This window comes from Trypanosoma brucei, chromosome 7, assembly GCF_000210295.1.
Source record: "Trypanosoma brucei gambiense DAL972 chromosome 7, complete sequence".
Lineage (NCBI taxonomy): Eukaryota > Euglenozoa > Kinetoplastea > Trypanosomatida > Trypanosomatidae > Trypanosoma > Trypanosoma brucei.
In genome coordinates, this window is record NC_026740.1 from 1,878,961 (window position 1) to 1,898,503 (window position 19,543).

At 46.8% G+C, this 19,543-nt stretch overlaps 6 protein-coding genes across 6 annotated transcripts; 1 reads left to right on the plus strand and 5 right to left on the minus strand.

Moving 5' to 3' along the window:
• Positions 1-261: 261 nt before the first annotated feature.
• TbgDal_VII7760 (chaperone protein DNAj, putative) lies at positions 262-1,035 on the minus strand (the record flags this gene model as incomplete). The annotated part of the gene is made up of 1 exon (XM_011776875.1): positions 262-1,035. The coding sequence occupies one exon, from the start codon at positions 1,033-1,035 to the stop codon at positions 262-264; it is 774 nt and encodes a 257-aa protein (XP_011775177.1).
• A 246-nt stretch (positions 1,036-1,281) lies between these two features.
• On the plus strand, positions 1,282-1,587 carry TbgDal_VII7770 (hypothetical protein, unlikely; the record flags this gene model as incomplete). Its single annotated transcript, XM_011776876.1, has 1 exon — positions 1,282-1,587. The coding sequence occupies one exon, from the start codon at positions 1,282-1,284 to the stop codon at positions 1,585-1,587; it is 306 nt and encodes a 101-aa protein (XP_011775178.1).
• Positions 1,588-2,104: 517 nt separating this feature from the next.
• Positions 2,105-11,197, minus strand: TbgDal_VII7780 (hypothetical protein, conserved; the record flags this gene model as incomplete). Its single annotated transcript, XM_011776877.1, has 1 exon — positions 2,105-11,197. The coding sequence occupies one exon, from the start codon at positions 11,195-11,197 to the stop codon at positions 2,105-2,107; it is 9,093 nt and encodes a 3,030-aa protein (XP_011775179.1).
• Positions 11,198-11,199: 2 nt separating this feature from the next.
• TbgDal_VII7785 (hypothetical protein, unlikely) lies at positions 11,200-11,757 on the minus strand (the record flags this gene model as incomplete). The annotated part of the gene is made up of 1 exon (XM_011776878.1): positions 11,200-11,757. The coding sequence occupies one exon, from the start codon at positions 11,755-11,757 to the stop codon at positions 11,200-11,202; it is 558 nt and encodes a 185-aa protein (XP_011775180.1).
• A 3,279-nt stretch (positions 11,758-15,036) lies between these two features.
• On the minus strand, positions 15,037-17,768 carry TbgDal_VII7790 (protein kinase, putative; the record flags this gene model as incomplete). The annotated part of the gene is given in 2 exon segments (XM_011776879.1): positions 15,037-16,995; positions 16,995-17,768. Coding segments are annotated over 2 exon segments (2,733 nt in total).
• A 176-nt stretch (positions 17,769-17,944) lies between these two features.
• On the minus strand, positions 17,945-18,280 carry TbgDal_VII7792 (hypothetical protein, unlikely; the record flags this gene model as incomplete). Its single annotated transcript, XM_011776880.1, has 1 exon — positions 17,945-18,280. One exon carries the CDS (start codon positions 18,278-18,280, stop codon positions 17,945-17,947), a length of 336 nt encoding a protein of 111 aa, XP_011775182.1.
• Between the last annotated feature and the right edge of the window lie 1,263 nt (positions 18,281-19,543).

The following is a 19,543-nucleotide window of genomic DNA, read 5'->3' on the forward strand; positions in this document are numbered from 1 at the left end:
CCTTCGCTAAAGAAATAACAGAGAAAAATAAACTTCTTTTTTTTTTTTTAAGAAAACAAAGACTAGCGGAAAAGTGTTATTAGACAAACGCTGCGCAGTGTATGAACCATACCCAAGACCACACAAACAAGACGTATCTTCACGTACGTGTGTGTGTGCCCGCACTTAGGCATCTGCCCGAGCATCAACGTGTTTGTCATTACACGAAGGTATAGAAGAAAACATATGTGTACCAGACAAATGACGCATTACTTTTGTCAACTAATAACTTAACTCACGTTTGAGGAAGGATTTGGGGCTCGTCAGCCAAGCCATATCATAGCTCTGTGATGACATAATGGCGTACAAAAACAGCATAGAGCATGTCGCCGGTGCAGTCATTGTATGAAACAGAATATCGAATGAGAGGGAAAGCAGGAACGCTGTTGTGAGCACTGGGAAGGCAGCGTAAAAGCGCCCCACCATGTAGCAACCACAGCAAAGCAGAAACACCTGAAACGCACCAGGAGTACGCCACCGGACCCAACTCCAGTATCGAGGCATCTCATCGACATTCCGTGCCATCCATTCGGGAAGAAACTTGTAGTAAAAATATTGCGTGTCACTTACTAAGTTACGATAGCGACGGTCTAGGGTGGGGCTCTTTGTAATGATTTCGTATGCTTTATTGATCTGATTCAACCTCGATATGTCGCCGACACGATTTGGCTCCAGATCGGGGTGGACCTCACGCATAAGCTCATGGTAACGCAACCGTACCATATGAGTGGAAGCCCCGGGCTTCAAGCCAAGTACCCGCCACGGGTCATAACCCTCCGCCTCATACGCGGGTGTCTCTTCATTCGCCTGATCCGAACCCGATCTGCCTGATATATTTTTCAACACATCCTCCTCGCGTGGTTTACGACTATGGCGGGAGCTCTCAATATCAGCAGGGACGCTGCCGTACGGAACTCCGCTGCCTCTACGGTAAATATGACCAATACACCCACATGGCATGGCGACGCGAGGGCGCCGTAATGCCACGCGCCACATGGAATGTATAAACTTATGAGTAAATAGATAATAAAATAATGTGTACGGACAATTTTACTTGTGGTCGGTGGTTTTAATTACACGGTGGCGCCTTTGATTAAGTAACTAAGCGCACGAAGGGAAATTTCTTCACACGGTTTCTTCTTTTTTTTTTTCCTTCTCGTCACTTCCTTTCCTTCGTTTTAACGTGTCAGTCAACTCCCCGTTTAAACGAGCTGCGGAGACACGTAATAGAAGCTTGTGTGAATGACCCTTGTACTCAAGTGTAGAGCTAAGAAGCGTGCTCGTTGGGGCTCTAAAAAAAAAAAAAAATTACGCCTCCACTTTGCTACTAGCAGCGCGTCTCACTGCCCTTTTTTTAAAAAAATCTTTTTGGAGGAAAAATCAGTTAAAGGTGGGGAAAGAATCAACGGCAGAGGGCGATGTATTTTTGTTCGACGTGCTTCGCATACGCACACACATGTGAACCTTGCTCACAAGTGGGAGAAGAACTTTAAGTGGATGACGGACATGTGTGCAACCTTCGGCAGTAAAATTATAACCTCAAAATAAATGGGTGTGCTTCACTCTTAGCGACGTCACCGCCAACAAAAAGAACACACGCACAAGCGCTACACCCCACCTCACGCCTTCCCATCGACGAAAAAAAATGTTCGTTGGGCACAAACATTAGTGTACACTTGCGTACACACCAACATGCGCACACTTATTACTCGCAGACATTATCGTGGCGCACAACTTAAAAGCAGGAAGAGTGTGTGTGTGTGAGAGAGAGAGAGAGGTGTGTATATATAAATATATAAGTAAATGTTACATTCCGCCTCCGGCCACCCTACAACCGAGAGAGTGAAAACAACCAGACAAAGAGTAGATGTGGCAAGTGCACACTCACACAAACATACAGCCCCATTCCAAAGCGCTCCACCACACACTTAACGTTAACGTCACCTTTTCCCTTTGGTACTTCCCCTTTCAGTCCTTCGTTGCCGGAATCTGCCTAACCTGCAAAGACGAAAGCACTCAAACTAGGCCACCTACGCAATCACCCAACAATATTGAGTCAACGTAACTACAAAATGAAGGTCCACAGAAGCCCGTGTATAATCATTACAATGGCAGTTGCCAACCGCCGCTCATGATACAGCACAAATGCCCACAACGAGAGAACCAATGACACCCAGAGCCATTCCACTAACGGGCACAAGAACAGTAAAGCCACAAACAACATGGTAGTTAGTCCTATGCTTGCCGTATGAAGGTCCTGCGGACTGCGGAGAAGGAGCAAACGTCTCACTGGCAATTGCTGAAGCGCAGCGTAGCCCACAACAGCTGTAACCACATGATGTAAAAGAAGCAGTGGGTAATATATGAGCCCCCACAAGATTCGATACCAACTCGCGTACGGAGCCCCAGCATACGGCTCTTCCATAAGAAGAAGGCTGTGAGTAAAACTGACTACGGAACACTGCGGGTCGAGGTTTACCTGCGAAGGGGTCCCATCTCCCCTCGTTGACGAGTGTGGAATGGCAGGAACACATACTTTCAGGAACACGGAACCATTCACTGCGAGCGCTCCGCCGCTTTGGGGCTCATCACGTACGTAATCGTGCACGCTATGTACGTGCGCCCGGCCGTAACGAACAAAATCGGCCGCCATCATCGCGTAAGCCCGATCCGCCGCAGACGCGTTAACGTTAAACATAATCTCCGGTATCATCTCCTCCCCCTGTGCCGTTTTAACATGCGTTTGCTTCAGCAGATGCCCTAAAGGCACGGAAACGCTGGTGAGTATGGCGGCAGGCCGACGCGCGAGCGGTACCTCCCCACCAAGCATATCACGCAAACTATACACCACCAGCTCCATAACCAAGAAGGGTTGAACGCCCTGGTTATTCCAACTATGCCATAGGGAGCGGAGAGCCACTAAAGCAGCGGTAGGGCACATGGTCGTGAAGCGCCACTCACGAGGCACAACCACCGCGTCATAGAATGGGATCCGAAGCGGGGCAGAGAACGTAGACCTAGCAGGCTGTGACGACTGCAAATACCGTGTTTGTAGCATGGATGGCGACGACCACAGACCAGTGAGATCACCCGCAACAAAGAATGTGCTGTCGGCAAGTAGACAGCCTTGGCACTCTGTGGCTATGCCAGGAACAGCGAAGAGAATCTCCTCAATAGTACTGAAGGGACGAATTGGGGGAAGCAAGTTGGTACCATCGTCCACTACAAGCGAAGCACCCATGTAATACTTGTCATGCGCTCCGCTGCTCAATGTATCCTTCTGCATGTGTCGCTCAGAAGTAATGCGTACACCGATGAATGTGTCATTGTAGCGATAGATGAGCCGCTGTTGTTGTCCGTTCCCGGGGTCCTTAAGAACCTCAGAGAAAAAGTAATTGACAAAATGGGAACGGTAAACGCCACCTTGCTGCAGAAACAGGTGGTGGACACTGTCAAAACTGTGATGCTCCACAATGCTGAAACTGTTCAGTAACGCCACACTATGTGGAGAACGCTTGCGCTTTCCAACGCCCGCACGGCTCCGTCCCTCGCCTTGCCCCGGTCGCCGACGTCTCGTGTTCAACGAAGACCCAGCATTAACAACAGCCCCTCCGCCCGATCCTTCGACGATTGGTGCATTACTGTCATCATCAGCATCGTAATCATCAGAACTGTAACCGTAGTCACCCGGATTGGCAGCACCCTCTTCATCTTCACCCACGTGTTCGTTCCAAGTGTCCCCAATGAGTTCAACACCGAGCTCCACGCCTTTACGTCGCATATCAGCCTCACACAATAGCAGGGGGCGTTTCCTTCCCGTTGCCGCCCAAACCACCGGAAGGGAATCACCTTGAGAGGGTAGTGATCGCAGGTGCAGCAGCGCCAACGTAGGTCTAACCTCCACCACAAACGAAATAGTGGTCCGCCCTTGGGTGTGACTATCTTGTACAAGGGCATCACGCATTGTGATGCGGAGCAGTCGGGGAAGTTGAAGCCGCTTCAACAGCTGCCCACTTTCCTGCTGCTCGTTGTACTCAATCGGACTCAGCATCTGAAACGAAGGGCAAGGAGACAGCTGCAGCCGCAAATGCTTGCGTGTCGCAGAATCAACGCTCACATCCATCCCGGCACGCATCTGTGCCAAACAAGAGGCGAGGCCCACGCCTGCCGTAGAGCCCTCTGGGCCACCGCCCTCCTCTATGACATCGGGATTCTGCAGCTCCTCTAACAAAACATTCTGCGGAGGAAACGCGCCTCCACTAACGAACCTTGTGCCGCTTACATTAATAAAAATGGTCGGAACTCGCCCCTCAACCTCGCACTGCTTAATCGCTGGTGGCGACGCCCCCACCGCTGGCGGTTCGTCCATTACCTCAACACGGGAAAACAGCACGAGCGAAGCGGGCGCAGTGGATGTGACTGAAATGTTTGTTCCACATATCAAATCCTTGTGTAGAGCCGTCCGAAGAAATAAGTTGTGGGGAACCGAGAATGAAGCGTAGTAAGGTAACTTAACTCGGATGGCGTACACACCCTCACCCGTTACGCCCTCGTACAAACGTGCAGCGGCCACGAAGCGCTCCTCCGCTGTCATGGCAGCAGTTGCCGCAGTGAGCACCAGTTGTTGTTGCTGCTGAGCATGCTGCCGATCTTTTTCAGCCTTTTCCCGTCGTGCTTTTTCGATCTCATCAAGTTGACTCTTTGTTATTCTTCGGCGGGCGAGCGCCTGCTGCACTTCTGGTCGCAACCCCGTCACGTCAATACCCTCACGCGTGAGACGGAATTCCTCTCGTAGCGCTTTTAGTTGCTGTTCGACCACCTCCTGAGACACAAACTTCTGTTCCTTCGAAGGAACGAAGCTGGCACGCCGAGAACGCAGAGTGGATTCCGTATCATCAGGAAGTCTAAGAAGCTGCTCGAGCGAAGCAAAAAGTGGTTCGCATGTCACCTCAGCGCCGCCCACGTGGCGAACGTACTCTTCCCACTCGGGGGCAGTCCCCCCCGCGGCCCCGTCAGGATGGTTGACCTCAGTCCAATACGTAAGCACCTCCGACCCGCGCAGTGTACCACGGACACATTTGGCAAGGAAGCTCTCCATCACCTCCCGCTCCTGATGGTGATCGTGACTACCTTCTCCCTTTTGACCAGCATATGGATGTGAAGACGTGGCGTGAAGAAAACTCGCCATGCGCCCTGGCTGACTTCGGTCCAAGTGAAAGACGACGTCCACCGACCTGCTACCATTCTTCATTCCCGCCCCCCTGTCTGTCGCATTGCTCCTCTCCCAGTGCATATACGTCCTTTCACTAATATCCAACTCGGAGGCAACAATATCAGCAACGCCCAGCTGACCAAGCAATGGCCGCATTGCCCGATCCTCACGCACGAGGGTGGAGGGGTTCATAAAAGGCAAAAATTTTGACAGCCCATCAGATGCCTCAGCAGCAGGACGGGAGCGGAAGCGAAACCATGACGAGTCCTCAGCCGATCCACCAACGCTCCAGGTAGAAGCCCCCTCAATCACTTCGCTCGGTACAAAATCCCCCCCAGTGTGATGGCATGGTTGTGACATGCTGAGGTGCTCCTGGGCGAGGAAAAGGTGATGCGATACCTCTTTCGACTGCAAGTGATGTTCTGTTGCTATGACAGTAAAGGAAATGCACTGTCTTGAGTTATCAACCTTGATGTCGGACCAGCGCGTGGTGCGTGCAACCCACCATGGTAACGAGCAGCCACTGGCCGTAAGCCGCTCAGCACTACTCTTAATAGAATTCTCAAAGTCACCGGGTGCGACAAGGTGCACACCCAAATTTGACGACGAGGGCTTCTCCTGGGCCGCTACAGCATTAGAGGAGCTTGCTGGTTTAATACCTTCCGCATGAAGGCAGATAGAAAAGCGACCGCGTCCAGAGTACGCGTCGCATTCGTGATCTAGTGTGGTATTCACTGAGAGAAATGCAGAAACACGCTCAATTGTCAGCAGTCGCTGTTGTACAAATGGGCAACGTTTCCTCAGCATAGCCCCAAACAACCGAGGTGATGCGTGAAGCTCATACTGCAAATGGGTGGTGCCAACCGGAAGATTCCCCACGAATAAGGCTGTCTCCTCCGGTGCACCTTCCGACCTTCCACTATTGTTCCCTCCGCCACCAATACCGCTTGTAGTCTGATTTTTATAGACGCGACCGACTCGTAAGGTTGGATCGCGAGCTGACAGTAAAGCCGACGCCCTACGGTCAGCGGGCTCTACGAGCACCCAGCCTAATGTTGAGCCCGTGATGAGCATCTCAACACTACTCGACAATGTCACAAGGCGAGTTGTGCGAAGGTTTTCTGTTAAAACCAGCAGCCGCACCGTGTCATAATCCACCAAAATACCAGGTTGACCCTTCTGCCTTCGTTCATCGTCATCCGTTGTGCGTGCGCTGGCATATACGGACCAGCGTACGGTGACAATACCAAACGGAAGCCCCTTCACCACAGTGTGGGGACTGCTAACATCCTCAAACTTAATACCACTAAAGTTCGTCTCGTCTGTCAGCGTAATGTTGTCCGCCGTTTGCACTGACACCACTTCCCACCTTGTAGTAAAGCTACAATTAATGGCTTGTGGTAGTGGGGCCGCGGTGAGTACAGCCGTGTCCCCACATACAGTCAACTCATTCTCCAACACTCGTGCGTGTGTCACATGCAAAGTTTCGGTGACGGTGACGTTGGGGCACACGTTGGGATGGACAGGATCAAGGTGCTGGTGAGACAACGTGTACATTCCTGGAACTCGAATGTTATTCAGAAGGACAGTCGCACCACCGGCACCGCGAAGGATCGCACGGGGGTGCGGTTGACGAAGCGGGATAATCTGTATCGAATCCAAAAGCCGCTGCGTACCGACTGAGGTGGTTTCCGCCGGCACGACAGTAACTGCCCGCCACTGCGATGTGCGGCCGTCAGCTGGAGCGTCAACATGCAAAACGGCACGCTTCCCTACAATCCAATGTGTTCTCATTCCGGCTGCCGAGCTTTGGTGCTTACCCAGCGGTTCTCCACCTTCTTTTCCTGCTGTTGTGCGTGATTGGGACCCAAAGGAATTACTCTGTCGTCCAGAGCGCCGCATCGGGCAGTTACCAGGGGCCCAATTGTCGCTCAAAACACTGAAGTTCAAAGCTACGGGCGCCGGATGTACACGCTTTAGCATAAATGTCTCGGACTCCAAAGTTTCGGTTAGTGCATTGTACACTGTGAGTTTGCACGGAGTAGCAGCCGCTGAACCTTGATACAGAATTGAAAACGTTGGGCTGCGCTTCTCCACCACCATCACGCCATCAGCAGTATTGCTGTCAGTGCTGGACCGCCCAGTAGCAGCGTTTTCACACGTCCATGTAAAGTCGTAGTGGTATTTTGTGTGGAGCCACGGATGACGAGAAAAGTTAAAAGTGGATTCGCAGAACGCGATGTCGCGCACACCAATCACATCCACCAAACCACGCGGGTTGAGGGCAAGAAACGAAATATTCCCGGGCCGCGAAAGACACATTCCACGGCGCGCGAACTCTGCAGCAGCGCCCTTCCGAGAAGGCAGCTCAGCCGCTGCGGCAACGGCAGCTAAGGACAGTCGTACATTATACTGAAACGGGTAGTTCGAGCTGTTACTGAGCCCATGAAGCTGCATATATTGCCCTGCCTTCGAGTTGTTGTGTGAAAAACGGGCATCACATTCACGATCAATGTTGTAATCGCGGTGGTGTCTTTCCATCTCCCAGTACGCTGCTTCGTCACTAAATATACCTTCATTGTTATCCTTCCCATTGGAGCCGTGTTCGTGCGAGCCACTGACACCAACAGTGGGTGGACGGACGAAACGGCGAAGCAGCAACGGTCCAGCAGTGGTGGCAGCGGCGCTATCGTCGGGATCGGTGAAGGTATTGGGTTCGTCACTCTTCCCACTTCTATCGTCACTTACCGCAAGCCCTGCCCGTTCAAAGTGACTTGCCGTCACGTGCAGCTGATGGGCAGCATCGTGTTCGTAAGCGAAATCCACCTCGTAATCTCCCTGTGAACCGGAATAGTTGAAAGTGTAGTGAACCGCAGCAGCGTACCCTGCGATAGGGATGACGCGACGCGCGAAATAACGCGGTTGTGCCTCGTGATGCACCATAGTTTCGTCAGTGGTGTTACTGTTGTCGCCACTGCGAGTAACGGTATGTTGGCTCTCATCGACTGTTGTGATACCACCATCCAGCCACTCCACAGAAGGCAACGCAAGCGTATCAATGGGTGACCCACTACCACGTCTATCCCCACCGCTGAATTTATGAAACAGCAGATGTGGTGGTCGCTGACAGCGTCGCAGCGAAAACGTTTGTGTAACACTCCCCACCAAATTGCGTGCACTCCACATGGCTTCACACCACCGGTCCACCTCGACACCACATACAACCACTAAAGCATCAGCCGAGCCATTATACCCCTTCGTCAAATCTACTTTCTGTTTTTCCTTGGAGAAATATGGTGGAGCTGAGGCCTCTTGGCAGGGGCGGATGTCCCAGCGAACCTCCTCATCCTTCTGTGGTTCCCGTGGCGGTGACAGCGCAACACAACCGTCCTCCGTGTACACCGGCACGAACTCTGGCGCGACAGGTGGTGCAGGGACGGCAACGAGAGAAACAATGTACTCTACAACGCGTGGGGGACAGCGTGATGTATAAGGGGCAGCTAGTAACTTATCCTGCACCGCTTCTCCCGGATCCTCCGCTATGAACTGTAGCGTCCCCTCTGGTAGCACTTGCCGAATGTTGGGTACAGCGGATGTGTTCAGTTCCGCGGCGTAAGTCTCGTCGACGGATATCAAGCTGATTGGAGGGTTGACAACCCACCGGCCCGTAATCTGTATATCTGTGTCTTTATCCCTCTCATCTAAGCTTTCCTCATGCTGACCAATTACAGGATGCGGAGGACGAACGGTCAACCGACGTTCATGCATCGGTAGTTTGACGTCAACCCTTCTAGGCAAAGCAGACATTCGGCGCACAATGAGGACCGACGGCGAGCGTACCTCAATAACTGTGAGCCTCCCATCAGAAGAGATAACACGTGAAAGCGAGGGATCGAGAAAGCCTCCAAATGGTCCCTCATTATCATTGTCATCATCAACAACATCACTTCCCTGACGTTGCCGCAGTTGCTCGATGTGCTGTAGATATGAAGTATCCACTTCAACACGCACGACCCACATCAGCTCCGCTACCCCCCGCTTCAACATCTGCAATACACCGAAGTGGCTGCCTCCCATTCCCGTAGCGATCCGACAGGGGCCAACGCCGCTTTCAGTGCACTTAAAGTGCCCCTCTACAACCTCCTGTGTACCACCCGACCGGGCCAAATCTTCCCATGGCAAATCCCCCGCGAGACGTATAAGCATCCGCTGCCGAAACCGCATCGTCTCTAACAGCCCTCTAAGCTCAAACGCCTCTAGCGAAATCCTGTCATCACAAACTGTAACTGGAGAAGTGACCGGCTCCAGTAGCAGTGCCTGGACCGCCCACAACTCCTGCATCTCCAGTAGCACCGGCTCACACACCTCGTCCATGTCACGCACGTAGTACGACAGTACGTTGCGGCCAACGGTAAGCGGGTACCAAACAAACGTTTCCGAGAATGGGTTGTGGGGTACATGGGGTGGTGAACCATCGCTCCCACGCACCTCATCGCTGGTTTGTGTACGGATCCAATACCCGGTATGGGATGGGCGCCCTTCATCAGGTAGCATGGCAAACGCTTGTTTCAGCTCTTCTCTTTCACGCGTGATGCGTGAAAGACGCAAGCGCCGGCCGACGCCAAAGTGAGGTTGTGTAACGTTAGAAAACTGCGCTGCTTTGCCTTCCAGTGTAAGAGGCAACCGTAAAACGAAAAGGCCGCTTAAGGTTTGCGTGGCAGCGCCACGAGAAACTGTTACCATCACGTTGTAAGTATGGTGCGGTATGACACTGAAGTAGCCGCTGGTGGCTATCTGTGGTTGAACCATTCCAGAGCCTTCCACCTCCTCTCTTAGTGCGGTATACAGGGAGACATTAAGTACAGCATTGGCTGCCCCTGTTACTGCAGTGGTATCTGTGATAATCCAATGCACGAGTGTTGCTGGAAGCAGTGCCGGTTGTAGAGTGAGAGACGCCGCCCACCCACCGTTGGCTAATTGTATAACAGGCTGACGAAGGACCTTCCCTTTAACATCCATTTCGGGTGTCACGCTTCGGAGCTTTTGTCCCACACCACAGTGCGATCCCAACCCAACTATAGATATTGGTGGTAGTGTGTCTGGCCGAGCGTGAAGCACAGGCATTACAAGCAGCGTGTGGGGGCACTTGCACTTTATTGCGACGTTAGAGACCCTGAGCTGGATATCGGCGGATGTACCGACAGCACCATCGACAGCACTGCCACTACCAACGCTACTATTACCAGTACGGGAACCGAAAGGCATGTCAAAGCCCCCACGGAGACCCGAAAGGGGGAGATTTAACGCAGTGGTTGTTGGCGGCTGTTGGAGCGGTACGCGACGAATGCCAGGCCCGACAGCACCGGTCACAAGCACAATTACGTCACCATCACCATCATTACCCCGCTGCATCTCCTCAGCGGAAGGCACATGTGAACTTTCGTAACGGTGTGGCGGCTGTCGCTGAGTGTCAAATATAACAACCCTATCACGGGGAAACATCCTCCGCTTCTCCCCAAGAGTTAAGGTATGAAACGGCGTGGACCGCAAGAGATCGTACAGGAAAGTATCGTAGCGAGATTGTTCCCGTAGCAACCGCCCGTTGAACTTATAACCGCAACACAAATTCAACTGAAGCGTGAGGTTGGCTGATACAAGGAAGCTTGCCGGCGTGAGTACGTCAGGGGCCGTGAAGGTTCCTGTGGCCCACACCATAGAGGCATGTGGACAGCCGTGATGTACCGAACATGGGGAAGATGAAACATTCGGCACGAGAAACTCGGACGATTTGAACAACTGCTCATTCAGTTCAGAAAGGTTATGTGGCGTCGCCTCAACTGATGCCTCCACAAATGCGTGTGTGGCGAGTGCGGCGATAATTACCGACACCGTAAGAAATGCAAACGGCGGCCTCGCCAGAACCCCATCTCCAACAACGTGCGTCATCGCTAAGGAAGGGAAACGACTTCTATCACGTAAATAAACCTTCGCTCCCTTATCTTTTCTATGTTTACTTCGCTCGCTATGTTAGTGCCACCCTCAAAGACAACGACAACAACAACAATAATAATAATAATGGTAAGATGTACGCAGCACTTGAGTGTGGGTGTGCTGTTACGTTCCCTCTCCCCTTTTCTTCTTTCCCTCCCCTTTGCTTTGCTTTTTTGCTTCCGTCCCTCTTCTTCTTTTGGAACTTTTTCCACTCCTCCTGTCACCTCACCTTCAATCCCAGCGGTGCGCCTCTCAGGAGCTTGAAATGGATCAAAGTCCAAAGAAGTGACTTCAATTTCAGAAGAAGAAAAAAATTTAAAAAAAAAGGTGGACAAACGAAAGGATGAAAATGAGAAGTGAGCGATCAATCCAACAACAACAAAAAAAAAAGTGTATGCAGGCGTTGAAGCAAGGCGAAAGAACCAAAAACAAAAAATAAACCCTTCCTTTTTGTTTGTTGTTTTTTTTTTGCCACGCGTGTGTGTGTGTGTGTGTGTGTGTGTGTATTCGTGCATATGGATTAGAAGTTACGGAATCGGCTCATGGGAATTTAGTGAGAAAAATAAAAGGAAGATAACCGCATATTTGCCTGAGAGGGGGGGGGCGTATCCTCGGATCTCTCAGCCCTCATTTGTCGGCGGGACGGTGGCTTTCCTTTTTTTTTTTTTGTCCCAACCCCGCCACCAAAGCACATGTTTTCCTTTATTATTATTATTTTTGTTATTATTTTACGATTGCTTTGTTGTTTTTGTTGTTTTTGTTGTTTTTGTTGTTTCCGTCTTACATGCATTTACTTATGAGTGCGAAGTTAACTCAACGCCACACCGCAATGCAAACAATCCCAAGCAGAAGATTACCGACAACACAAATAGAAAAGAAATAAAGAGAGAGAGACAAAAGTAGAGGTAGAACTAAGTAATTTAAAAAAAAAAGTGAAAAATCATGCTTCAAACAAAAAAATGAACAAATGAATGAATAGACGGGTGAACACATTTATAAAAGGGGGAAGGAAAAGAGGAAAGAAGAAAAAGGGATTAAATTAAGAATAGAAGTGTTTTCGCTACGAAGCAATAAGTTGCTCTTCCTTTTGTGACTATCATTTATTTATTTTTCACTTTCCCTCTCTCTTTTTTTTTTTTGAGTGGGAAAAAGGTGCCGGTGGCACGTTAGGCGGAATCAAACAACAGCCACCAAATGAGGGTGGAGGAAGTCAAAAAAAGAAAAAAGAAAAAGGAACAAAAGAAAAGAAAAGGAAGAAAACATAAACGTAAACGTGAACGTAATTCATATATTTTTTTTCTATTTGTTACCATAAAAGAGGGAAGAAAAAGAAGTAGAAAAATTTTTAAAAAAAAAAAAGGAAGCGTAACATTACTTAACCCTGAAGCATGATGTGGCACCACAGTTGTCAACACCTCTTCAACCCGTGACTAATCAGTTGAAATACGCATCCCACATGCAAAATATACATTTTTTCTTTTATTATATATATATATACTTTTTAGTTTTTTCTCTTCGTTTTTTGTGTTGTTTCCGTTTAATTTTGGCTTAGGTGATACGACTACCTTTTGTGCTTAATTCTTTATTTTGTTTTATCTGTTTGTTTCTTTTCGTTGCGCTTTTTATATATATATTTCGTTGCCGTAACATATGCACGAAGACAAGAAAAAATAAAAAGAGGAGCATAGAAAAGAGTTATAACAACCAAAACGCCAAAATAAAACAAAGACAACCAAAAAAGAAAAAAAAGGAGAAAAAAATGACGAAAGCGCAAATAAACAAAACAAATAAATAAATCATGAAGAAACGGGAGGAAGACGAAAGGAACACGGCCGATTGAACGACAGATTTGTAACATCTGAAACGCTTAAAACAAAAAAAGAGGAAAGATGGAAAAAAAAAAAGAAAGAAAAAGAAACACATGAGGGGCGCGGCCGCCATTTGCGACGTTCACATCATCCTTTAGGGTTTCATCACCATGTTCCAAATTCATATAAACGCATCACCAGCGCTATGTCTTTTTTAAAAAATTAAAAATAAAAAATAAAAATAGAGATGGAAAGCAGGGAGAGAGAAGACGAAAAAAAAAAAAAAAGAGAGAGAGAGAGAGAGAGAAAAAAAAGGCACATACAAGCACATAAACACACATGCAAAACACAAGATTTAAAAAAAAAAAACACAAAAAAAAAATAAAAAAGTAAATGCACGCCTGTACACAGTGATGTTGTACGGCACATGTAAACACGAACGGGTGCACTTTTTTCTTTTTATTTCTCAAAGCAGCTGGTTCCTTTCTTCCCTCAATCTTTCTCCTATTTGGTTAGCCACTTATTTCATTTTATTTATTTATTCTATTTTCTTTTTCCTTTTTTTTTCCATCTTTCCTCTTTTTTTTTTTTTTGATCATTCACTCCTTTTGGTTTTCCCCTTTTCTTTTTTCCTCAACTAATAAAATTCCACCACGACATTACCACTGTCAAACACCTTTATACATCAACATTTACCACCCGTCACTCCTTAATTGGGTCCCACCCAAAAGAAAAAGAAAGAAAGAAAGAAACCTACCCCCAAATATAAATATAAACATATATTTGTGTTTATATGTGGATGAATAAATGAGTGAATGAGTGAATACCCACACCAGAAATACCATTCGACAGAATAAAACTACCAAATGCAAAAAAAAAAGGAGAAGAAAAGAAAAGAAAAGAAAGGAAAAGGAGGAAAAGGCAAAACTAAATAAATCGAGGCGAAAAGTGGAAGAAAAGAGGTCATTTAAGACTAAAGAGAAAAGATGAAGCAGATCTCTAAAAAAAAAAACAAAAAAGGAGTGGAAAGGATAAATATACACAGGAATATAAATAAAGCAGAAAAAGAAGGAACAGCAGAACGTAAAAACGTAAAAACGTAAAAAAAAAATTTAATTAATTATCAAAGCGTATCCTCCCACTCCTCCTTCACTGCTCATCTCCCGTTGTAAGTCGAGCAATGAGTCCATCGGCGAAATAAACAAAAATACTTATAATTGTAATACGCCTCCTCACATATGCCTAAAGAAAACGGGAATAAAAAGAGAAGAAGAGGAAGAAGCATATAAAAGATATAAAAGATATATATAAATACTACCAACTATATTCAGTGAATGCAAAATGCACGTATGACAAAGTTAAAAACTCGACTTTCTTTTTTTTTTTCGCCCCCATCCCGTGCACTCGCAGCCATCGATGATGTTATTGTTGTTGTTTCATTGGGTCTTTCTTTTATTTTTTTTCCTCTCTCTCTTCTTCTTTTTACCCCACTTGTGCTTTCTTTTTTTTTTTATTTTCTTCATTTTATCAAAGGTGGAATGATGGAGTAACCAAATCTGCCAAACATGCAGAGCTAAGAAAACATATGCAATCACCAATAGGTTCATTATGCTACCACATATCACCTCAACTGCGAAGAAAACATACTGTCGACGATCCGTGAGCCTCTTTTCCTTTCCTTTCCTTTTTATTTTTATTTTTTCTACAACCCCCTCCTCTTCTTCTTTTAAGTATATATATATATATATATATATATATATATATATATTCGTGGAGTAAATCCAACAACTCACTCATTTCTGCACTTACTTTCGCTCCTCTTCCCCATGCACACACACACACACACATACACTGAAACACGCTTCTCTGCTGTATCTACTTGTATTTTAGCTACGCTGAATGCAAAAAAAAGAAAAAAAATGGAAAGGGAAAACATGCACAAATATATATATATATATATATATACGCGTTCATGTACACCTTTGCTCACTCATCGTCTGGTGGCACTTCCTCCAGCTGAGACTCCGGACATTTGATCCATTCATGTTCCAACAGTTCCGCTGCCGTGGCACGCTTTGGTGCATCACGCTCAAAACACCTTGAAAAGAAATCGTACAGCATTTTGGGGCATTTCTTCGGCACTCCCGTCGGCATGGAAGTACTCTTTGAAATTTGGTACATGACTTGAAAAGCATTGGCGTTAGCGCTAATGGACCATGGCTGGCGCCCAAGTAACTCAACCACAAGACAACCCGCAGACCAAACATCTGCCGGGGCACCGTAATTGCCGTTGCCACTTAGAACCTCTGGTGCCATAAAAAAGGGGGTTCCAACAAATGTTTGGCCACCGGGACCCGTATTTCCACAGTCCTGCATGGCACTTGTGCCAATACGCTTGCTACAACCAAAGTCAGCGAGCTTTGCTTCACCCTGGGAAGAAATAAGAACGTTGTCGCTTTTAATATCGCGATGGACAACCTTCATACTATGCAAATAGGAAAGACCCTGAAGTATCTGTCTGGTATACGTTCGCACGAGGGAAATTGAAAACGATTCCTTTGCTCGCTCAAACTTCCGTCGCAGCTGTGTCAAGCTACCACCGTGACAATGCTCAAGGAATATCTCCAAGCAGCGCGCACCACTTTCCTGAACTTTCGTCTGGCATCCGTAGTACGCCACGATGTTGGGGTGCTTCAAGGAACGCATCAGATTAATCTCGCGCAAAACACCTTCAAGCTCCGCCGTGTCTTCAGAAAATGGTATGTCCTGCACCTTCACAGCAAATATTTTACCATCGTTGGAAATACCCTCGTACACGCAACCAAAGGATCCTTTACCCAGTACACCCACCTTACTCCACTGCAGCTCTGAGTCCTCAGTAATTACAAGTGTATGATTTAACGTACTTGACGTTCTGTTAAGTTGAGTCGAGACGGTACCAAAAGTGGAGGTGAGACAATCGGTGTTTACATGACTTGAAGAAGGATTAGGCGACATGACATCCTGCTCATCCCGCTTCTCTACCTGCATGGGCATCTCTGTTGCAGATTGCTCCGGCATAAGTTGCTTGCGTGTATCCGGCAAACCAATCTGAGATCCCAACAACCGACGCTGCTCCTCCCGCTGCCGGATCTTGTGCGAATCACGCACGTAAAGGCGAAGCACCGTCGTGTTGCTACAACTACCATCCTCTACGCTCGTTTGAAATTCATGCGCTATTACGGGTGTGCGTGTTAGAGCTGCACTACCTGCCCGTGCCTCACTCGCCACAAATCGGCGTGAGAGTGGACTCGCTGCCGCACTTGGACTGCCTCGGCCAGAGGCGCACGTTGGCTTCGGTACCGTTTGATTTGCACAGACCTCTTTTCCTCCCTCTGTCATTAACCTCTTGAGGAACTGCGTGACGAGATTCCTAAAGTCTTTGGAAACATCAATATCCACGTGATCACCCGCAGCATTGATGCAATAAATATCAAAATCACCCATTCTCTCATAGCCGAACCGCCGCTTGATGTTGCTCCGAAATTGTGAGAACCGCGTAGATAGGCCGATGAAAAAAATTTTTACATTACGGTCCCCTTCACGTGATACCTTCACGGTAACTTTCTGGCGCCTCATCCACTTGAGTTCTGCGGCCTTCGCATTTCTGGCTTTCCCGTGAGTTTGACCGTGCTCGCCATCAAACACGTCCGAATCATCATCCCCATCATCATCACCATCATCCTCCTCATCATCATCATCTTCTTCATCTTCATTGTCATCATCCTCATCATCATCATCCTCTTCGTCGTCATCCTCCTCATCGTCTTCCTCGTCGTCGTCATCCTCCTCATCATCATCTTCGTCATCATCTTCATCATCTTCGTCATCATCTTCGTCATCATCTTCATCATCATCGTCATCATTATCATCATCATCATCACTATCGGAGGCGGCACAGTTTAAAGGCGGAACTTTTTTACTTTTTGACGCATCATTCTTTGATCCCTTGCACGGGGTCCTGTCCCCACTAATCCCGCTGAAACCACTGAAGATGACGCCACTACTCCGCTACACCCTTTGGTACGTTCATTTTTACCGCCTCCTACCGAAACTAAATGACTCGTCGGCTCCGGACCCGCTTCTCCTGCTCGCCCATGAGGTATTGGAGGCAACTGCTCTATTGCCGTATAGGTCCCATCCAATTCTTCCACCATGGTTGAGCAGCGTGAGATCGGCTGAGTTGAACCGTCTTTTCCCACCACCGTTTGCTCAGATCCTGCGCCACTTCCACGGCCTTCACTCGGAGTATTGGTGATGATATTCCTCATTTCCCTCTTCTGCTCTGGTGGGGCTAACGGATCATCGGTGCCGCGTCCCACTTTGGCCTCCTCACATGCTTTAGTTGAAGTTTTGTGGTTTGTGGGTCGCAATCCCGGACGTAAAGTCGTTTCCGTCCCCTTTTTCCGACCTGCTGCAGCGCCTTTCTTGAGGCCGGTGCCGGGCACTTCACCACCACCTGGCGATGGCGCTTTGGCTAAATTCACTCCCGCTCCTGCCACCTGACGGGAATTCTCAACTCCTGATGGCAAATCCCCAACAGTTTTCCCACCTTTAGATGCGGGTGCCTCCCTCGTCACTTCTTTATTTCCGCTACCGGCGATGGGGGCCTTTTTAGTTGAGGTGGTTGCAGTCACACGCCGCCCAGTCGCTGCCTTCGCGCCCTTCACGACAGGCATGACAAGCGCGGTCAAGCCGTGCACTCTCTGCTTGGCTCTTCCTTCTTGATATTTTTTCTTATATATATATATATATTTCCTTCCTAAACACGTAATGTAAATATATGCTTACGCGCGCTCAGGTGCGTGAGCCCAACAACTGAACAGATAAATCAAAAGGAAAAAAAAAAGGAATATCAGTAGTTATTACAATCTTTATTATTGTTGTTATTATTGTTATTATTATTATATGCTGATGGGAACAAAAGAAACGCAAAAAGTGAATGATCTGCTGTGGGACAATTCCTTAATTTAAAGCACTCACACACGAAAGTGGCGGCATCTTTCATTGATATCTCTACTCGATTTTCGAAAACGTTTATGCACACAATAATATGTAGGAAAGGTTGTAAAAAAAAAAAATTAAAAAAAAAGAAACACGCACGATAATGCATGCTATGGAAAGTGGAAACGAAAAAAGAAAAAAAAAAAGCGATGTAAGTGAGGCAAAAAAAAAAAAAAAATCTGGTCATAATGACATCGTTTCAGCAAACAAAAGGAAAGGGAAAAGGAAAAAAGAAAAAAAGGGGGAAAAAAAAAAAGCGCTGTCCCTCTAAATGTACGGCTTACTAATACTCGTACAAATATTGAAACCGTCACATACAACAACACATATAACATCACACAAACACTTCCTCCGACACAATTACTTCACATGTGTCAATCGGTACTTGAATTAATCCTCTCAACATATTTATTTAATATATATTTCCTTTCCCCTCCTATTTGTGTCCCTCGTGCACTTTTTTTTTTCCTTCTCCCTTTTATTCCTCATTTAATTTTCCTCCTTTTACAGTTCCTCTTTTCTCTTGATTTTTTTTGTTCTTTTAAAGTTCTAAAAATAGGTACAAAAATTGAATGCACATTTCCTGTGCGTAAAGGTTACAAATAAAAAAAAAAAGAGGCGATTGTCTGAAAGGAAATAAGAAAGGTGAAGCTAACAAAAATAAGTAATATAAGGGTGAAATTTACAAAAGCAGCGCCCATAACAATTCAAACGAAAAACAAAAAAGAAACTGAGAGGATTGAGTAGCATAATAAAAAAAATCTTTAATGAGAAAACAATACAAAACATGACGGAAAGAAAGAAAGAAATGTGAAGTAATGAGTGAGTAACTCGATCTAACAAAAACAAAAAAAGTGCAATTAGAAATCATGTAGAATCAACAATGATAATGATAATAATAACAATAACAATAACAGCAACAGTAATAGTAAAATGGAAGAAACAGAGACGTGAAACAAAATATCGAATTCTCCATTGAAACCAATAAAAGAGGGAAAATAGGAATAACAGAGTACTATTTGGATCCTCTTTCTTTTTTTTCTTTTTCTTTTTTTTTTTGCTTTGCTTTCCTTCTCTTCCCCTTTTTTCCTCTCTATTCTCACCATCAGGACCAGACGGCGGAAAATTTAAAATAGAAAAAGTACATACGCACAAATATATATATATATATATATATATATATTTATATTTATATTTATTTAGGTGTGGAAAAAACACAAAAGTGGACGCCTGTGCGAGTGGAGCAGAAAACAAAAACACAAGGCAGCCACTACGTCTCTAATGATAACAACTAAAAGATGACATAACAAGGAAAATTAAAAAAGAAAAAGGGATGGGATGGGATGGGAGAAGCAAGAGAAATGTTTCCGGGGGCGAAAAAAAAAAATGGGTTGACCACCAAATCTCAATAAGTTTCACAGATTGTAGATTACCCTGAAGAACAATAGTA